Source organism: Callorhinchus milii, unplaced genomic scaffold (genome assembly GCF_018977255.1).
Source record: "Callorhinchus milii isolate IMCB2004 unplaced genomic scaffold, IMCB_Cmil_1.0 Scaffold5, whole genome shotgun sequence".
NCBI classification, from domain to species: Eukaryota; Metazoa; Chordata; class Chondrichthyes; order Chimaeriformes; family Callorhinchidae; genus Callorhinchus; species Callorhinchus milii.
Window position 1 is genome coordinate 56,144,144 of NW_024704746.1, and position 20,121 is coordinate 56,164,264.

Sequence of the window (20,121 nt, forward strand, 5' to 3'; positions counted from 1 at the left end):
TGTGCAGTCTTGCCGGGTGTGCATTCAGTATAAAAAGCGTTTGTATCACGTGGTTGCATCTTCCAGCATTAATGGGATTGAAACAGTAAACCTTGATCAATACTATAGGATGCAACAAGACAATAAAACGAGGACACAGGTTTAGAGTATCTGAGTGAACTGTCCATTCAATCCTCTGTCCACTTCCCTCTTGACCCTTCACTCACTCTGTTTAACTGAATTTCAGAGTTTGAAGTGAAAACTTTGATGTATTGTTTTTTTAGCACACTCTAGTAACTAGACTATTCACAATATAGATAAATTATATGAAATATTAAACTTTTTTGAGAGATTTTTTGCAGTTGCCTAAAATGGGGTTTATTCTAATCAACTTCCCAAATTTCAGTTTGTAATTTTTTTTTGTAATAAACCAGCCTGTTCTGGATTATAATCCTTGCATTTTATATAACGCTTTATCATGTTTTCGGGAAGTCTTAAAGCGCCTCACAAGATGCACTGTAAAGTGTGGTGACTGTGTGTTTTGTGGGCGAAATGCGACAGCCAATTGCACACAAACAGTAGTGAATTGAGTGACCAAATTTTTTTTGGAAGGAATTATTACCCCAGGAAAAATTATCCTCCAATCAACTAACAACCAGGTTCCTACTTACTATTAGGTAAACAGAGGCATGTGGAGTAAGGAAACTTGCCCACTGTTTTGCCATGCCAGGAATCGAACCCAGGTCTCGCTTGCGAGGCGAGTGCTCTAACCACTGAGCTACAGGCTCCACTGTCGCTCATTGTATTATTCATGCAGTGAAGGAATGCTCAACATATGGAACACTAATAATTATTGCGCAAAAATAATATAATCCTTGCATTTGGTATTGTGCCTTATGTCATTGAGGTTTCTCAAAACATTTCCCATGATATACTCTAAAGTGGTGTGACGGCGTATATTTTGTGGGCAAACATAGCAGCCAATTATCAATGTACCTTGATATGTTTTGTTTAAATTGTTGATTTTCCTTTCATACTCCTCTTACAGTTAGCACTTGGAAATGTCATAAGTGCGCTTGGAGATAAAAGTAGGCGAGCTACTCATGTGCCATATAGAGACTCCAAACTAACACGATTACTGCAAGACTCCTTGGGAGGCAATAGGTATGTATTATTGAGGAATAATAAAGGTTGATCAAACAAAATTGCAGATTCTTGTCTTTTAAAAGTGCAAGACCTTTTTGAATATTTTCTTCCTGAATTTCCTAATGCTAGTTATTAAATTATATTTATATATGACCTTTCACTTAAAAGAAATCTCAAATTTAATTTTTAAAGTTGTGCATTGGGGAATATTACTCTGCTTTGTGAGAAATGTCATTACTGAGGAATGGAATACTTTTGCACTGAAATTCTTGTGAATGAGAAGAAAGTGACATTCAAGATATTTTTCAAACAGAATTTCTTCCATTATAATTGCAGATTAACAGAGCTGAATTTCAGCCTTTGGGTGTTAGCTTCAGCCTATAAATGTGCATAATCACCTTACAGTTATGTTCTCTTTCTGACATATTCAAGGATTCCAATTACTTGTATTTGTTGATGAATTGTGAAGAAAACAAGCAAGCTCACTGTTGTTGATTTGTATTCCTTGGATTTAAATTGCCCAAACCAGTTTTACATACAAGCAACTGAGAGAGGAAACTTTTATCCAATCTGTCTACTTGTTTAAACTTATGTCCCAGCGATGAAAGAACATCATTATTCTCCTGCTCAATGCTAGTTTCTAATTCATAAAACAAGTGGAGCATCAGGCTAGTTTAAAAAATAATTATTGAATGTTTCAACAGTTTATTGGAGAACAAAAAGAAAATATTTTAACAGGGTATCATGTCTTTGAGAAATTAAAGCTCTGATGCTATTGTTCTTAGGGGAAATAATAAATAATCCTTGCATTTGATATAGCGTCTTATCACGTAGTTAAAGCTCTCAAAGTGCTTCACAAAATATACTGTAAAGTGAATTGACTGTATATTTTGTAGGTGAAACATGGCAGCCAATTGCACATAGCAGCATCTCATATAGTGTCATGGATTCTGACCACATTTTTTTTGTGGGATTATTAACCCTGGAATCCGATCCACCCATTGACTAACAACTGGGTTCTTACTTACTGCTAGGTAAACTGAAGCGTGCAGAGTAAGGAAACTTGTCTAAGGTTTCATCCTGCCCAGGAATTGAACCCGGGTGCTCTCGCTTGCGAGGCGAGTGCGCTAACCAATATACGAGAATAATCTGAATTGGTTCTTCTGCTTTTATTTGTTTAATGACTTTTAGATTGGTTCACCCATCTATTTAATACTTGTAACTCAATGAATAAGAATAACAACAACTATCATTTATATAGCGCCCTTCACGGCGGAAGGTGACTCAAAGAGCTTAAAAGAAAATGCATATCTGTGATTTGATAATTTGTGTAGGTGTTGGGGTGTGCTTTGTTACTGAACCTTTGTTTATCTTTATAGCCAAACATTTATGATCGCTTGCATCAGTCCATCGGATCGAGATTTCATGGAAACTTTGAACACACTAAAGTATGCAAACCGTGCACGAAACATTAAGAACAAAGTGATGCTCAACCAAGACAAAGCAAGCCAACAGATCAGTGTGCTGAGGGGTGAGATAGCACGTCTACAGATGGAACTTACAGAATACAAGACGGTAAGAGAATGTATGGAAAATGGGAAAGGAATTTGGTAATCCAGGGGATAATAATCTAGGGTAATCCAGGGAGCCCTCACGCACTCTCACATGTACGCGAGCGCTCTCTCACACTCTCACCCGTCCGCGCCCTCCCTCGCCCCCGCAGGTCCACCCTCCCTCGCCCTCACACACACATTCTGTCTCTCACATATTTTGTCTCAACATATGCAATGCAGAGATATTCTATTTTATTCTCCCTATTCTTCTCTGACACAATGGCAGAAACTAGTAATGTCCGGTGCTACCGACCCATATCCAGCAGTCCATGTGGGCTCAACTGTTTATATCTACTGTTAATGTTTCAAGCTAAAATAAAATTCAGCAGCAATAAAGTGAGAAATTAATTCTGTGAAATGCTTTCATAGATTGAAGCATTTCAAGATCTGATAACCAGATATCTGAAGTCAATCAAACACCAAGATTTGAACGTTGATCCACTATTTTTGCACTCTTGTGCAACTTGCCATCACAGCCGGCACAGACTCGATGGGCCGAATGGCCTCCTTCTGTGCCGTAACATTCTATGAAATCTATGAACTCGTGAAGGAGAAATACCAGTGCGAAATAGCTTCCAAGCTGAAGACGATCATGGGAAAGTTTTATAATTGTTTGAAATGTATTAGTTTAATTATGGTTTCTACGAGAATATGCAGGCACCTGGCTTTTTAAAGTTGTTAATTGATCATATCCAAGTATTTAATTATATCTCTGTTATAATAACTATTAGCTGTACTTTTCTTAATATTACCTTAAGAACTCTCAAATGCCACAGACAGTTACAAGTATCAACTAATTGATACTTGTATCAACTAATTATAAATGTGAACATTACATTCTTTAGGGTAAGCGAATCATAGGTGATGATGGCGTGGAAAGCATCAATGACATGTTCCACGAAAATGGCATGCTACAAACAGAAAATACTAATCTACGGATGAGGATTAAAGCTATGCAAGAAACCATAGAGTCACTGAGGGCAAGAATAACGCAGCTTCTGAGCGAACAGGTCAACCAAGTTCTTGCAAAATCAGGTAAGGACAACTCAAAGTAAGACATTGTTTTGGATGTAAATTGAGATCACTATGTAATATGTTGAAGAAAATGTTTAGTATTTTAATGTTATACATGTTCGGCAAAAGATTGAGAGAGTTACCAAACAACATCCGACATATAAAGAAAGCTGTGGGGCTACAACAACAAATTACATTTGTTTAGCTCCTTTCACGTCGGAAGGACGTCCAAGGCACTGGGTAGTCAGGGATTGATTTGCTTATTACTTAAGCCTTATTAAGATTTTATTCAAATTTCTTTCTATGATACATTTTGCAATTTCAGGATGGGTTTCTCTGTTTTTCCTTGAGCAATTAATTTATTTTGTTTGGAAGAGGTGCTTTTAATATATAATGTGGAGTCCTGTAGCTTAGTGGTTAGAACACTCGACTCGCAAGCGAGAGGAGCTGGGTTTGATTTCTGGGCAGGGTGAAATGTTGGACAAGTTTCCTTACTCCACATGCCTCTGTTTACCTTGCAGTAAGTAGGAACCCAGTTGTTAGTCGATTGGCGGATCGCTTGTCCGGAGGTAATAATGCCTTGATAAATAACTAATAAATAATAATAATAATTTGGTCACTCAATCCACGACTGTTCATGGAACAGTTGTTTCTATCACCAAGCAGTTGCACATATGAATCTGCCTCACATTCATCTATTTAGGAGTTACGACAACTATGTGTTTAGGAGTTACAATGACAACTATGTTAATCTTGCAAGAACGGCCAACTATGTTAATCTTAATAATGAACCTTGAAATTCCAGCTTTACTGGATAGCTGCAATTTACATGTATATACATTGCAGAGTAAAGAATGCATATAGTTTAGAATCCAATAGCTCGTGCACTGTACAGATGGATTGTGTTATGCAGAGGATAAAATTTGTTTGCATTCATCTATCACCTCCTCCCCTGGCTTATTCTATAAGCAATCAAAACAGGACAAGGTTTACAATGCTGTACCTGTCCCCTGTGTTAATGTGCCTTGCATTCGACTGTTGTAACAGACAATAATAATAATTATTATTATTGCATTTGATATAGCGTTTTTCACGTTTTCCAGACATCTCAAAGCGCTTCACAGAATGTACTGTAAAGTGAATTGACTGTATATTTGTGGGCGAAACGCGGCAGCCAATTGCGCACAACAGTGTCCCACAAACAGTCGTGGATTGGAGTGATCAATTTTATTATTTTCTTGAGAGATTATTATTAGGCGTGTGGAGTAAGGAAACTTGCCCAAGGTTTCGCCCTGCCGGGAATCAAACCCAGGTCTCTCGCTTGAGAGGCGAGTGCTCTAACCACTGGGCAACAGGACTCCAAATAAACTGTGTTAATCTTAACAATGAGCCTTGAAAATCCAGCTATATTGAATAGCTAGAATTTATATGTATATACATTACAGAGCAGAGAATGCATCTGCTGTGTTAAGTCTGTTGTTGGCTGTGGTGCATTCCATTCCAACAACTATCTCTGGAATGTCCATGAGTAGGTGGGATGCATGGAATTCTCAGTTTAGTTTGGATATTCTTAAGCACAGTGATGGGTTTCCCCATGTGACCAAAGAAAAAACAAACCAGAATACTGAGAGTTCCACATATGTAGGGTTTTGTCTGATGTAAATTATGTACTGGTAGTCAGCCAGGTGATAAGCAGAGTGTTTCCATCAGGAACATCCATCAGGAAACACCCTGCATATCACCTGGCTGACTAGAATAGAAGTATAGGATCTAATCAAAGAATTTAAGTGCAGGTTGACTACAGCCAAGGTTTGAGTTCTCCAGAGTGCATCAATGTGATGCTAGAGTTAGCCAACTAAAAGTGCACAGCTTGCCACGACAAGCTTCCTGCGAATTTTGATAATGTTTAGGAAAAGAGAACGTATGAAAGTGAGAGTCAGAACTAGAAATGAGAAAAGGATCCTCTATCGTGGTTTATTATACTCTGCTCTGCTCGAACCTCTTTAGTAATTGTGTAGATACTTTTAATTTAGCATGAAGTCTACAAAGGGAAAGTTCTAATTAGCTTTGGCGCATTTGCCAAGTTGTAATTTACATGAACAGATTATATTCCTTTAAACATATTCTGTTTCTCATGAATTACAGGAGATGGAAATGAAGAAATTAGTGCAATGATTCAGAAATATATCCAAGAGGTTGAAGATCTCCGGTAATTGCTGTTTTGTTTAACTTGCATATTAATCACAATTTTTTATAATGGCACTCGGGTCTAATAGGGACCTAACTAATCGTGTAATTTTACTTGAAAAAGCTTGCAGTATTGCTCACATTGTTGATGAGATATTGTCTAAGTCAAGATATGGAAGAATAATGAAACTGTAGAAACTAAATGGAATGTTTTTATGCAGGTATCCAAATTTCATAGCAGTTCAGTAAGGTCACATCAGTGGTGAGAAGTTTATTTTTTAAAAAGGTGACCCTTAAAAGCAGTATATCTCATGCAAGTGCATTTTTACAAAACACATCTTCTCCAAGTTACAATAAATGTCATTCTTCTGGAGTAGTATGCTTTCTGATTATTTTTGCTAAAATCAATTGGATGCATTTTTTCGAGGACAGTCATGGGATTCCAACAGAGAACATCTCCAATTAGTAGCCTGCTTATAAAAAAAAGTTCAGGTAGTTAACGCTTTATTATGGTTGATGTTTTTTTCAGTGTTGTGGATCTAAGAGAAAATAATTATACAAAAATACAATATTACATTTCATTAGCATCTTTCATGTCGGAAGGACGTCCCAAGGCGCTGTGTTATGAAACCAGAGTACATTTGCAGCTTACTGCATAATGTACAAATATTGTTTTAGATGTGAAATATTCCTTAGAACTAACTCATTACAGTGACTATCCTAGTTGGATTTAAAGATTGTGACCAAATGACCATTGCTTTATGTTTGAACAGTGAAAACAATTTTATTCAATTTGATTTTATAGTTTCCCCCACACCATAACATTACATTATTTCACTTTGGGGATGAATGGATTATCTTTCAAGAATTTCCAGTACACTCCACATGTCGGGTGAAAGCATATAAATTATAAAGAGGCGAGTTAATACCAGTATGTACATTTCTCAAATTTCATAATTAGGAGTGATCACTTAGAATCATAGAATTAGACAGCACAGAAGGAGGCCATTCAGCCAATTGTGTCTGTGCCGGCTCTTTGAAAAGAGCTATCCAATTCAATCCCACTATCCCGCTCTCTCCCCATAGCCCTGCAAACTTGTTCTCCCCAAGTAATTATCTGCTTCTCTCTTAAAAGTTGCTTCCACCACCCTTCCTTTTAGGCAATGCATTCCAGATCTGAACAACTCGCTGTGTGAAATTTTTTTTCCTCACCTTTCCTCTTTCTTTTAAGAACTATTTTAAATCAGTGTCCTTGGGTTACCGAGCCACCCGCCAGTGGAAATAGTTTCTCCTTGTTCACCCTATTGAATCCCCTCGTAATTTTGAAAACTTCTATTAAATCTCCTGTTAACCTTCTCCGCTCCAAGGAGAATAATCCTAGCTTCTCAAGCCTCCTCATAGCCCCTTATTCTTGGTACCATCCCTGTAAGTCTCCTTTGCACGCTCTCCAGTGCCTTGATATCCTTCCTAAAGTGAACACAGTACTCTAGCTGAGGCCTAACCAAAGTTTCATCAAGGTTCAGCATATCTTCCTGAATTATGTATTCTATGCCCCTATTTATAAAGCCTAGTATCCTATATGCTTTTTTAAATAGCTTTATCTACCTGTCCTGCCACCTTCAAAGATTTACTTCTGTTCTTTCACCCCCTTTAAGATTGTACCATCAGCTTATATTGCCTCTCCTCATTCTTCCTACCAAAATGAATCACTTTGCATTTATCTACATTAAATTTCAACTGCCACTTGTTTGCCCATTTTACCAGTCTGTCTATGTCCCCTTGCAGTCTGCTACTGTCCTCCTCACTGTTAACTACTTTTCCTGGCTTAGTATCAGCTGCAAACTTGGAAATTGTACTCCCTGTACCCAAGTCCAGGTCATTCATATAGATCAAAAACAGCAGTGGTCACAATACCAACTCCTGGGGTACACCACTGCACACTTCCCTCCAGTCAGAAAAGCAAACATAACCACCATTCTGCTTTCTGTCTCCCAGCCAGTTCTGTATCCATGCTGCCACGGACCCTTTAATGCCATGAGCTGCTATTTTGCTTCCAAGTCTCTTATGTGGCACTTTATCAAACGCTGTTTGAAAATCCATATATACTACATCAATTGCACTACCTTCAACCACCTTCTGTTACTTCATCAAAAAACGCTTCACAGGTTCGTTAGACACGATTTGCCTTTAACAAATATGTGTTGGCAGTCCTTTATTAACCTATATTTTCTAAAATCTGTTTTGTCGCGGTTTGGATGTCCTACTTTCCCTTTTGCGGGAATGTATTTGTTCTCTACCCGAACTATCTCCTCCTAAAGGCTTCTCATTGCTCGTTAGCTGTTTTACCTGCCAATATTTTCCAGTCTACCTTGGCTGGGTCCCTTTTTAACTCCCTGAAGTTAGCCCTCTTCCAATTGAGTATCTTCACCTTTGATTGCTCCTTGTCCCTTTCCATAAATACTGTAAACCTAATAATGTTATGATCACTGTTGTCCAGATGCTCTCCTACTGAAACCTGCACCACTTAATTCCCCAGAACTAGATCCAGCACTGCTTCCTTCCTCGTACTGATCCAGAAAGTTATCCTGCACACATTTCAGGAATTCTTCCCCCCTCCTTGCCCTTTGCACTGTTATTTTGCCAGTCTATGTTAGGATAATTGAAGGCCCCTAATATCACTCTGTTGGCTTCGCATCTTTCTGAAATCTGCTTGCAGATTTGCTTCTCTGTCTCCTTCCCACTATTTGGTGGTCTATGATATACACATACCAGAGTGCTCTTTAACTAAATAGATTCTGTTTTTGGACCCTCTTCTAGCACATCATCCCTTTCTAGGGACGTAACTGTGTCTTTAATCAATATTGCCATCTCCCTCCTTTTTTCCTTCCCTATCCCTCCTGAATACATTGTAACCAGGAACATTCAGCCCCCATTCCTGTCCTTGTTTGAGCCAGGTCTCCCTCATTGCCACTATATCATAACCCCATGAGGCAACTTGAGGCTGCAGCTCACCAATTTTATTTGTCACACTCCGTGCATTTACGCACATGATCTCCAAGACCGGCTGAGTCTGTTCTGCATTTCTCCCCCATCTAATCCCTACTTTTTCTGGATTACTCCTTATCAAATTGCTATTCATCTCTCTCATCTCTCTATGTAACGTTTTTCTCCTCTCTGATGCTACATCCTGATTCCCTTTCCCCCTCAAAATTAGTTTAAACCTTCCCCATAGCACTAGTTAACCTCCCTGCGAGGACATTGGCCCCAGTTCTGTTCAGGTGTAACCCATCCACCTTGAACAGGTCCCACCTGCCCCAGAACTGGTCTCAATGGTCCAGGAACCTGAAGTCCTCCTATCTGCACCATTTCTCCAGCCATGCATTCATGCGTTTGATCCTGCTGTTTTGGTACTCACTTGCCCGAAGCACTGGGAGTAATCCAGAGATCACCACCTTTGAGGTCCTAGTCTTTGGCTTTTTCCCAAACTCCTGTAGGACCTCAGCCCTTTTTTTCCCTATGTCATGGATCCCAACACAGACCACGACTTCTGTTCCCCTTCCCCTTGGAATGTTTTGCACCCGTTCTGTGATGTCTTCAAACCTGGCACCAGGGAGGCAACATACCATGTGAGAGTCAGTTGATGCAAGGCAGATGCAGAACTCCAAATAGACAGTGATACTATCTGTCTATTTCGGGCTATGCCCAGTACTGAGAAGAACATATTGTGTATTGAGTTGCAGGACAAGTGTGAGCAAAAGTCAGCAAAAAAATTGTTGCCATTTGGAAAATGTTTTCACATTTTGTTCTCTGTTTGAGAAAGTATTTGATTAATCTTTACTAATGCATCAACATGAGCATGAAACATTAAGACCTCCTTAACAGAAACAGTCACATGAAGTAGTCAATTGAGCTGCAGATGATGGAACAGGAGTTCGCTGGTTCAAATCCCCAGGCCATGTTGAATTTACTGGTCTCAGTAGGGCTGTTAAATTGGCTCTGGCCTTCCCAGGGTTATGGAGAAAGAAGATATTTGGATCTTGGTCCCTTACTGGTTGTGCATGTGTGGGAAATTGGGTGAGGAAAGGTTAGGCTTTAACACCCTCTGCAGTGACTGACCTACTGACGCTCACTGTCGAGGTTTGTACATGAATGTTGACCACTTTGGTGGAGTATCAGAGGGAAACAAGATCCTTAGGAACTGCACCCCATCATGAGGAGGTTAGGACCAGAAACTGAAGTATAGGATAATGGGAAGAGAATTGGAGAAATACCTGGATACTCTTATTTTTTTTAAAAAAAGACTAACTTAATTTAAGGAGAATAAATAACATTCAAGAAGATCTGGAGTAATTAAACAGATGGGCTGTGGAGTGGCAGGTGAATTGTAATGTAGACAAATCACAAGATAATGCACGTTGGGAACCTTAGACATGTACAACATGAGCAATATCCATTAGTTAAGATGATATGAGATGACCGTTGCAACAATAACCTTGTTTTCATTAACCAGAAATGATTGGGGAGGTAAAGAGAAATATGATCCATGTCTTCAAAATATTTGTATACTTCTCGTATGTGGTATGAAATGCAACTTAAATAAAAGTGAAAATTAACCAATACAAATTCCCACAAATTTTAATAGAATTTTGTTTGTGACCTACAGAAACCATTTGTATAAATATAACCAAATGAGTAGGTATCATTTTTACAAGTCTAAATATAGAGAATTTGATCATGCCTACTGTTCATTTAATTTAGTGAATTTCTGTTTGCCATAAAAACAGTGTGTGAATGAAATGTGATCTGATATTGTGGAGTCCTGTAGCTTAGTGGTTAAAGCACTCGCCTCACAAGCGAAAGGATCTGGGTTCGATTCCCAGGCAGGGCGAAACATTAGGCAAGTTTCCATACTCCACACGACTCTATTTACCTAGCAGTGAGCAGGAACCAGGTTGTTAGTCGATTGATGGATCGCTTTTCCGGGTGTAATAATCCCTTCTAAATACAGTCAATAAATAATAATAATTTGGACACTCATTCCATTACTATTTGTGGGACACTGCTGTGTGAAATTGGCTGCTGCATTTCGCCCACAAAATATACAGTATAAAGTATATTCTGTATATTAAAGTGTATATTTTTAGTACTTTTATATAGCATTTTATTAACATTGTTTATGCCCTTCGAATCTTCAGTAAATCCCTAACTAGATATTTACATTTTTAGAATTAAATTGTATGAGAGTGAAGCAATGAATGAAAACCTTCGGCATAATCTTTCAAGAGCTTCAGCTAGATCTCCATACTTGGGTGGCACTTCCACTTTATCCTTTGCTGGTTCAGTTCTTAGTCACGAAAAAGAAGTTATGGATGTCTTGGAGGTAGCTAAAAAGGATTTAGAAAGACTGAAGAAAAAAGAAAAGAGAAAAAAGAAAAGGTAAGATTGACCTTTAATAAAAAATTGCAATGTATCTTAACTACAAAACTGATAAGCAAGCTTCTGACTCAGAGGTGAGTACAGTAAACCTCAAATAAGTCATATCAGTTGGGACCAAATACTCAATTTGATTTATGCAAAGTACAAGTTGTCAAACTTGCATAAGTCATATCATATATGACTTATGTAAAGTTATGTATAAGTTGGATTTTATATGACTTGCACATCATAAATACACAGTACTGAACTGGTTAGTAACATTAAGCCAAGTTTCAAAATGGAAATTTTCAGAATTTCCCAGAACAACCATTTTCATATACTTTTCAACCTGTTTTATTATCTGTAAATGTTTTAAATGAATGTTACTGTTGGCTTCCCTGATTTTATTGTATTTTTCTTGTAGTGGGAGACTATATAAATGTGTGAATTATTTAAAAGCTGAAGGTGGATGTTAAGAGTCAACATAATTGTCTCAGTTATAAAGGGAGATATGTATAGCCTTATACTTTACATAGCTGTCAGTTGGAGGAAACCTGAAAGCAGGCAAATTAGCACTGCTCGTGTAGCCAGGAGACTGTGCTCCAGTCATTTCATGAATAGGCACATTTCCCACTCATAATACATGGTGACCTGTCCCCTTGGCTCTCCATGTGATCCGGCATTCCCTGCCCCCTCGCTCACCACATAAACAGGTGACACTCTTTCCTCTCCCAGCCCCCTTTACCTCCCACCCCTGTGCTACCATGCCCGATGACACGGAGGGAAGGAGAGTGTGGAGAGCATTGGGTTTGTATGTGCAGTGTTCCATTTGAGGTAGGCGTGGGAAACAAAGTTTTGACCATGCAGCCGGTAAGTGTGGTAGCGGCAGAAGCAGTGTTACGAGTTACGCAATTGTTAATATGACTAGAGCAGATATATTTAAGTAGATTTAATAGGAAATTCAACTGTACTTGGCCAAATGTACTGTTCCGGCGATTCTACAGATCAGATTTATACGAATTTCACTGAGCTCCTAAATGACCCAGGCTGACCAATTAAGGATGGTACCTGTTAATTTATGATTGAGCCAACAGCCAGGCTCAGTTAGTAGCACTCTCGCCTCTGAGTCAGACGCTTGTGGGTTCAAGCTCCACGTCAGGACATTAAGCACAGTCTAGGTTGACAGTCCAGTGCAATTTTTGGTAGCTCTACATTGTTCACGATGTCGTCCTTCGAATAAGATTTTAAACTGGTCCTGTGAAATTGCACTAATTTGTGTTTTGTATATTTTCACAGTGTAATTAGTGAGAACATTGACAATGAAGGGACAAAGGTAGAAGAGAGAGATACCGAGGAAAAAGAAAAGAATGAATTAGAAGAGGTAAGTCCATTTATAAACCACTACATACTTTGATCATAACAGTAAGTCCAAATATAAATGTCTGAAATGTCGCTTTTAAAGGAGGAAGGTCAAGAATGTAGTGATCATGAAGAAGGTGATGAAGAGGATGCTGAGGATGAGGATATAGAAATAAGTGAAAGTTCGGATGAATCTGACTCGGAACTTGATGAAAAAGGTAAAAATTTGTAAAATCTTAGACATGGGAAAATAACATTAACAACTCTACAAGTTCAAATGTTATTATTCTTGTACCCTATTTCCCAAAAGGATTGGGAGTCCCACTTATTGGTACCATCTATGCAGTTTTGAAGAAAAACAACTTATTTTTCCTTCATTGATTCTTTTTATTTTCTTTATTTTCTGTTTTAGATGGGTAAAATTGACTTTCTCATTCATTCAACTTTTGCATACAATCAGGATCTTTTGTTGATGGCCGTTTTCTGGAACTCTGTATTGCCTGCATAACATCCACCTCTTTCAACCTCCCACCCCTCAGCAAGTATTGATGACTAGCTCTGTGTTAAGATAGTCATTCCTCCAGTGTCAGTTGATAATCTCTTCCCCTTCTTACCAAGTTTTGTTGCATCATGGCATCAATTAGAAGCAGGCCTTCAGTTCTTTATTTTATTATTTACATTAATCTAATGAGAATGAATTAAGATAGAGTTGACTGTTTATTTTAAAAATAATAATTCTTGGTATTTCTTTTCAATAGTGCATTACCAGGCAGATCTGGCTAATATTACCTGTGAAATAGCAATTAAACAGAAATTAATTGATGAACTAGAAAATAGCCAGCGACGCCTTCAAACACTGAAACAACAATATGAAGAAAAATTAATGATGTTGCAAAATAAAATTCGGGACACTCAACTGGAGAGAGACCGTGTTCTTCAAAATCTAGGCATGTATTTTTGTCTACTGGCAGTTGTACAAAATAAAATCAATTTTAAAGTGGTCTAAAAGGTTTCTGAGTTTAATAATATTATTTTTAAATGCATAATTTATTTTGCAGTTTTATTTCAGTGGTGCTGCTTTTGCCTTGCTTTCAAAATGGATAAATATTCCAACTCTGTAGCTTTCATGCCAAGTTCTGTCTCTTTATAGAATTGATGGATACAGCTGGTTTATAGGAGAAAAATTGATGTTCACCTTGGCATCATTCTGAACCTTTTTTTTATTTTGGGTCTTTCAGGGTCCATGGAGTCATATTCTGAAGAAAAAGCAAATAAAATAAAATCAGAATATGAAAAAAAGCTTCAAGTAATGAACAAAGAACTACAGAAGTTACATACTGCTCAAAAGGAACATGCTCGATTGCTAAAAAATCAATTGCAGTTTGAAAAACAGTTGCGGAAACTACAACAAGAAGTAGGAGAAATGAAGAAGACAAAGGTACTGATTCCTTGAGAAGTCAATGGCAATCAACAAATAAGTTAGGGAACTGATTTAGCCAGTCGTGCTGATGGTTGGAGTGTTAGTGAAAGAATTTTGGAGGGCAAAGCTATCAAGAGTACATTTTCTGTCTGGTCGATGCAGGGTTGTGTTGACTTCCATGGTGAAAATTATCTTCCAAGTCCCAGTGGCAAGGAAAATAGTCAGATGAAATGAGACAAACGAGATGTCTGGGTTCATTTTTTTTCTCCTTTCATTCATTCCTTTTTTTTTAATAAGTACCTGGACTTTGAAGGGATTCCCATCATGAGCAGAGCTGGCAGTATAGCTGTGGCGTGTGTGGAGGGAGTGAGAATGTATTAATGGGTACAGTAAGTTGCTTTCAACTGTTAAAATATTGGCTTTCAAAGATGTTAATGGCCCATATCTTATTGCATTTAAAACGGATCTTAAACATTATGTACGTGTGATCATTAAGATCAGTGCTGTTGTACTAAAAGCTCTCTTGGTGCAGCAGTTCATATGCAGAACTAGAAAAGGTATATGGGCAGAGATCTAGTGGTTCAAATTCATACATCATTAAAATCTAATTCTCAGGTGTAGACAGCAGTCAATAATACAAATGAGACACTGGCATTTATGAGGTCTAGATTATAATCATAGGGAGGTGCTTTTCCAGTTATATAGAGTACTGATTATTATGTTTAATTTTTGGCACCCAATCATTGGAAGGATATACCAGGACTGCACGATGAGATTAAGGATGTGCAACATTTTAATAGACTGGTGAAACAGGCTCGATGGGCTAACTGGCCTGTTCACTTTCCTGTTATGTTACACTTTGCTTACTGTCCAAGAATGTCTACTTTCTATTGTAACTGCTTCTCTTCCCACTCCCGCACAGTGAAATGTGTTGTTCCTCTAGGCTCTATCCTCTCTTCATTTTCTGTATGCTTCCGTTCGGTGACGTCATCAACAGACATGGATTTAAGTTCCACATGTATACAGATGACACCCAACCTCTGACTCCACCCTCAATTCCAGAACCACAGCTGCTCTGACCGATTTCCTGTCAGACATCAAGTCTTGGATGAGCTCTAACTTTCTTCAATTCAACGTTGATGATAATAATTGGAACTCCATCTCAGGGTCCTACTGACTCGCTCGCTCCCTCCCTCGTCTTGTTCAAGGTCCAACTCAAAACCTAGCTCTTAAACCATGCTTTCAGTCATCTTTGCCCTCCATGCCGCACTCGGCTCCTACGCCAGTTCGGTTGCCACCCGTACTGTTAAACATTTTGGGACATCCTCCTGACAAGAAAGCCGCTAGATAATGTTAACTGTATTGTGTTGTACACTATTGATTTTCTTTTAGGTCCGTTTAATGAAACAAATGAAGGAAGAACAAGAACGAGCTCGTATGACAGAATCTAGGAGAACCCGAGAAATTGCCCAGTTAAAGAAAGACCAGCGCAAGCAAGACGTAAGTATTCCTGTGTCATTTGAAAATACCCCTGGACAGGTTTATTGACTGTAAGATATTTCTGATGCAAATTAGTTTCCAACATTCACTTCATGTCCAATTAATCAGATTTTGTAAAACACTTGAAAAGTATATTTAATGTGAAAGGCGCTATAACTATTTAAGTTTAGTGTTGCCCTTTTTAATATATAGTCAAAAATGTTACCTGTAAGCATTTTCGTATTATTCTAAGAAAAGAAAGGACTGGTTTTGCATTCACAATCCTCCATATAACCTGGATAAGCCAAGACATAAGAATTCTGGAACTTGTGCTTTTTTGGAACAACCAATACATTCCATTGATTTTGGTTCATCAGCATATTTTCACTTTTTTTATTTAATTACTTTGGACACCTTCTGCTCTTGGGAACAACATGAATTATTCATTAAAAGATGTTCCCTTGTTAGACTGAATGTTACAGTGTGTTCTATAAAGTCAATCATGGATTATACAACAACAAGATTAAATTTGCCCTCTTCCAGGACTTGATGTCCGACAGGCAGAGTTGAGGTGCTGGAGTTGAGGGTGGAGGCAGAAAGATAGAGTTGGGTGTCATCCACATACATGTGGAAGTTGACCCCATGTCTGTGGATAATGTTACCAAGGGGGAGCATGTAGATATTAAAGAGGAGAGGGCCAAGGGCCGAGCCCTGGGGGACCCAGATGTAACAGTGCGGGGGCTGGAGGAGAAACCGTTAGAGGCAACGAAGTGGAGATGGTGAGAGAGATAACAACAACAACAAGATTTCATTTACAGAGCGCCTTTCACGTCGGGAGGACGTCCCAAGGTGCTGGACAGTTGGGTCGGGAAATGGTCAGGGTGAGGGGAGGGAGCGAGGAGGGGGTAGAGAGTCGAGAGGGGAGCTGAAGGCACGGTCGAAGAGAAACGTCTTGAGACCAGCCTCAAAGGAGGAAAGGGAGGAAGCAAGGCGAAGGCACTGGGGGATGGAATCGAACCAGGCAAGAGCAGGTCCACGAAGATTGAATAAAACGGAGAGGTGGTGTATGAGGATGGAGTGGTCGACAGTTGCTATACATGACAATGTGACATTGCTATAAAGATAGAGTAGTTGTGAAATATACTAAAATAATGTGTAGCTGGACCTATAAAGAACTATTATGGAATGCCCTGGTGTCTGCAACTCACACTTCAAGAATCCAATTAAGATATTTTGCTCATTGTATTTCACTCACTGCTGAGATTGTAATTTTGAAAACCGGTTTGTGACACTATTATCAGAGTTTTGGCCCCCAAAAAAGAGCAAATCTTCTATTCCTATTTTTTAAGAACAGGAGGATTAAGATTTACTTCTGATCTCCATTTTCCTTTTAAAACATGTACAAGAGGGTGATCTTGCCCACTAAATTGTTCTTGAATATGACTTGCGACCACTGAGCTTAAAGGGTTCTCCCAGGTGAACATAGGGTGTGATACAGTTTCTGTGATTTCAAATGTTGCAGTTATAGCAGTGTATCTGTCTATTCCTTTTTTTCTGCCCTGAGTATTTGCCAGTTTTAATTTTTCCAGGGGGGTTAAGAGTTTACAGGGTTATCCCTATCAGACATTTGTCTTGCTGGGCCCATTGTGTAAGCCTGCAGTTTCACCTATTGGTACCTTATAATAATCAGCACACCTACATTGCTGAACTGGTTATTTTGCAAGAGGGCAGATTCCTGATTGCCAGATCAACTGTTGGTAGTTAGATTTAAGAATAGCTAGTGGAGCAGTACTACAGCTATTACAGATCTTTGCTTAATTAAGAATACAATTACATCTAGCAATGTCAAATTAATTGCTATAAACTCAGTACAAAATCTAGATTGTTTGCAGAAAAGTACAAATCCTGAAAATCTCAGCATAAGTATTTTGTTAACTTGTGGATTCAAATTATTTGTATACCCATTTTCCAAGTACCCACATCAAAATTGGACTTGGATCTGCCATTTTCAAGATACTCATTGGCTGATTAATGCCATTTAGTTTCCTATTAGCTAACTTGTTCAGTCTAATGTTCTGAAAAGGAGCTAATCTCAAGCAAATGACTGAATAACTGATTTGTGTCTTGACCCGCACAGAGACCTTGATCAACAACAACAAATTTGCATTTTCTGTATATAGCGCCAGTCATGTAAGGAGGGTATTTCACACTGCAAGTTTTTAAATTGTTTTATATAATTGAATTTACTAAATGTTTCACACAAAAAATGAAATGGGTGAAAGAGATAACAATCTGTGCACTGATTGACTTTGTTTTGGTACAGAATCAGATGAGACTTCTGGAAGCTAAGAAACGACAACAGGAAATTATTCTTCGTCGAAAAACAGAAGAGGTGAGACTAGTGAGATTACTGTAAAATCTAGTGCATCAGTTTCACAACTGTAAGTGAAAAGTATACTTTTGATTCTCTTGGTACAGGTTTACTGGTTCAAAAAGATAACACAGATATTCTTCATTTTCTTGAACGCTGATAATTATTTTTCATAGTATAAAGTCAGGCTTACTGGAAATTAGATTATGGGCCAATTGAAAATGTTACCAACAATGTTTCTGTGAATTCCATGTGTGTCTGTCTTTGAGTGTTAATGTGACTCTCTGTCTGTATGTTTGTGTGTGCCTCTCTCTGGAGGCGAATGTGTGTCTATTTCTGAGTGTGTGTGTCTTTCTCTCTCTCTTGGGGGTGGGTGGGGTGTATGTGCGTCTTTCTGTGGGGGTGGAGTTGTGTGTGGGTCTCTCCCTCGGGGGTGGGGGGGTGGGGGTCTCTCTCTAGTGTGTGTGTAGGAAGGGGTTCTCTCCCTGTGTGTGTCTCTCCATGTGTATATGTGTGAGTGATCGAGGGGTGGGGGGGGGGGCGTCTCCCTGTGTTTGTGTCTCCCTGGTTGTGTGGGTATGTGGGGGGTTTTCTTCTTGAGTGTGTGTGTGTCTTCCTGTGTGTGGGTGTATGTCTCTCCCTGTGTGTGTGTGTGTGTGTCTTTCCCTCTCTCCCTGTGTGTGTCTCTCCCTCTCTCCCCGTGGGGGTGTCTCTCCCCGTGGGGGTGTCTCTCCCCGTGGGGGTGTCTCTCCCCGTGGGGGTGTCTCTCCCCGTGGGTGCGTCTCTCCCCGTGTGTGCGTGCGTGCGTCTCTCCCCGTGTGTGCGTGCGTGCGTCTCTCCCCGTGTGTGCGTGCGTCTCTCCCCGTGCGTGCGTGTGTGCGTGCGTCTCTCCCCGTGCGTGCGTTTCTCCCCGTGCGTGCGTGTGTGCGTGCGTCTCTCCCCGTGCGTGCGTCTCTCCCCGTGCGTGTGTGCGTGCGTGCGTCTCTCCCCGTGCGTGTGTGCGTGCGTGCGTCTCTCCCCGTGTGTGTGTGCGTGCGTGCGTCTCTCCCCGTGCGTGCGTGCGTCTCTCCCCGTGCGTGCGTGCGTCTCTCCCCATGCGTGCGTCTCTCCCCGTGCGTGAGTGCGTCTCTCCCCGTGCGTGCGTGCGTCTCTCCCCGTGCGTGCGTGCGTCTCTCCCCGTGCGTGCGTGCGTCTCTCCCCGTGCGTGCGTGGGTCTCTCCCCGTGCGTGCGTGGGTCTCTCCCCGTGCGTGCGTGGGTCTCTCCCCGTGCGTGCGTGGGTCTCTCCCCGTGCGTGCGTGGGTCTCTCCCCGTGCGTGCGTGCGTCTCTCCCCGTGCGTGCGTGCGTGGGTCTCTCCCCGTGCGTGCGTGCGTGCGTCTCTCCCCGTGCGTGCGTGCGTGCGTCTCTCCCCGTGCGTGCGTGCGTCTCTCCCCGTGCGTGCGTGCGTCTCTCCCCGTGCGTGCGTGCGTCTCTCCCCGTGCGTGCGTGCGTCTCTCCCCGTGCGTGCGTCTCTCTGTGTGTGTGTGTCTCTCCCCGTGTGTGCGTGTGTGTGTCTCTCCCCGTGCGTGTGAGTGTCTCTCCCGTGCGTGTGAGTGTCTCTCCCCGTGCGTGTGAGTGTCTCTCCCCGTGCGTGTGCGTGTCTCTCCGTGTGCGTGTCTCTGCCCGTGCGTGTGCGTGTCTCTCCCCGTGCGTGTGCGTGTCTCTCCCCGTGCGTGTGCGTGTCTCTCCCCGTGCGTGTGCGTGTCTCTCCCCGTGCGTGTGCGTGTCTCTCCCCGTGCGTGTGCGTGTCTCTCCCCGTGCGTGTGCGTGTCTCTCCCCGTGCGTGTGCGTGTCTCTCCCCGTGCGTGTGCGTGTCTCTCCCCGTGCGTGTGCGTGTCTCTCCCCGTGCGTGAGCGTGTCTCTCCCCGTGCGTGAGCGTGTCTCTCCCCGTGCGTGAGCGTGTGTCTCCCCGTGCGTGAGCGTGTGTCTCCCCGTGTGTGTGAGCGTGTGTCTCCTCGTGTGTGTGTGTGTGTGTGTGAGCGTGTGTCTCCCCGTGTGTGTGTGTGTGTGAGAGCGTGTCTCTCCCCGTGTGTGTGTGTGAGAGCGTGTCTCTCCCCGTGTGTGTGTGTGTGTGTGAGCGTGTCTCTCCCCGTGTGTGTG

At 40.9% G+C, this 20,121-nt stretch overlaps 1 protein-coding gene across 1 annotated transcript in view; it reads left to right on the forward strand.

Moving 5' to 3' along the window:
- kif21a (kinesin family member 21A) overlaps positions 1-20,121 on the forward strand; it is a 101,385-nt gene that overhangs the window by 28,472 nt on the left and 52,792 nt on the right. Inside the window, exons 7-17 of the mRNA XM_042334817.1 lie at positions 1,028-1,143; positions 2,505-2,700; positions 3,584-3,773; positions 5,898-5,961; positions 11,166-11,375; positions 12,651-12,735; positions 12,817-12,931; positions 13,472-13,660; positions 13,952-14,151; positions 15,526-15,633; positions 17,936-18,004. Coding sequence (XP_042190751.1) covers positions 1,028-1,143; positions 2,505-2,700; positions 3,584-3,773; positions 5,898-5,961; positions 11,166-11,375; positions 12,651-12,735; positions 12,817-12,931; positions 13,472-13,660; positions 13,952-14,151; positions 15,526-15,633; positions 17,936-18,004 — 1,542 coding nt within the window. The remainder of the gene's footprint in view (positions 1-1,027; positions 1,144-2,504; positions 2,701-3,583; positions 3,774-5,897; positions 5,962-11,165; positions 11,376-12,650; positions 12,736-12,816; positions 12,932-13,471; positions 13,661-13,951; positions 14,152-15,525; positions 15,634-17,935; positions 18,005-20,121) is intronic.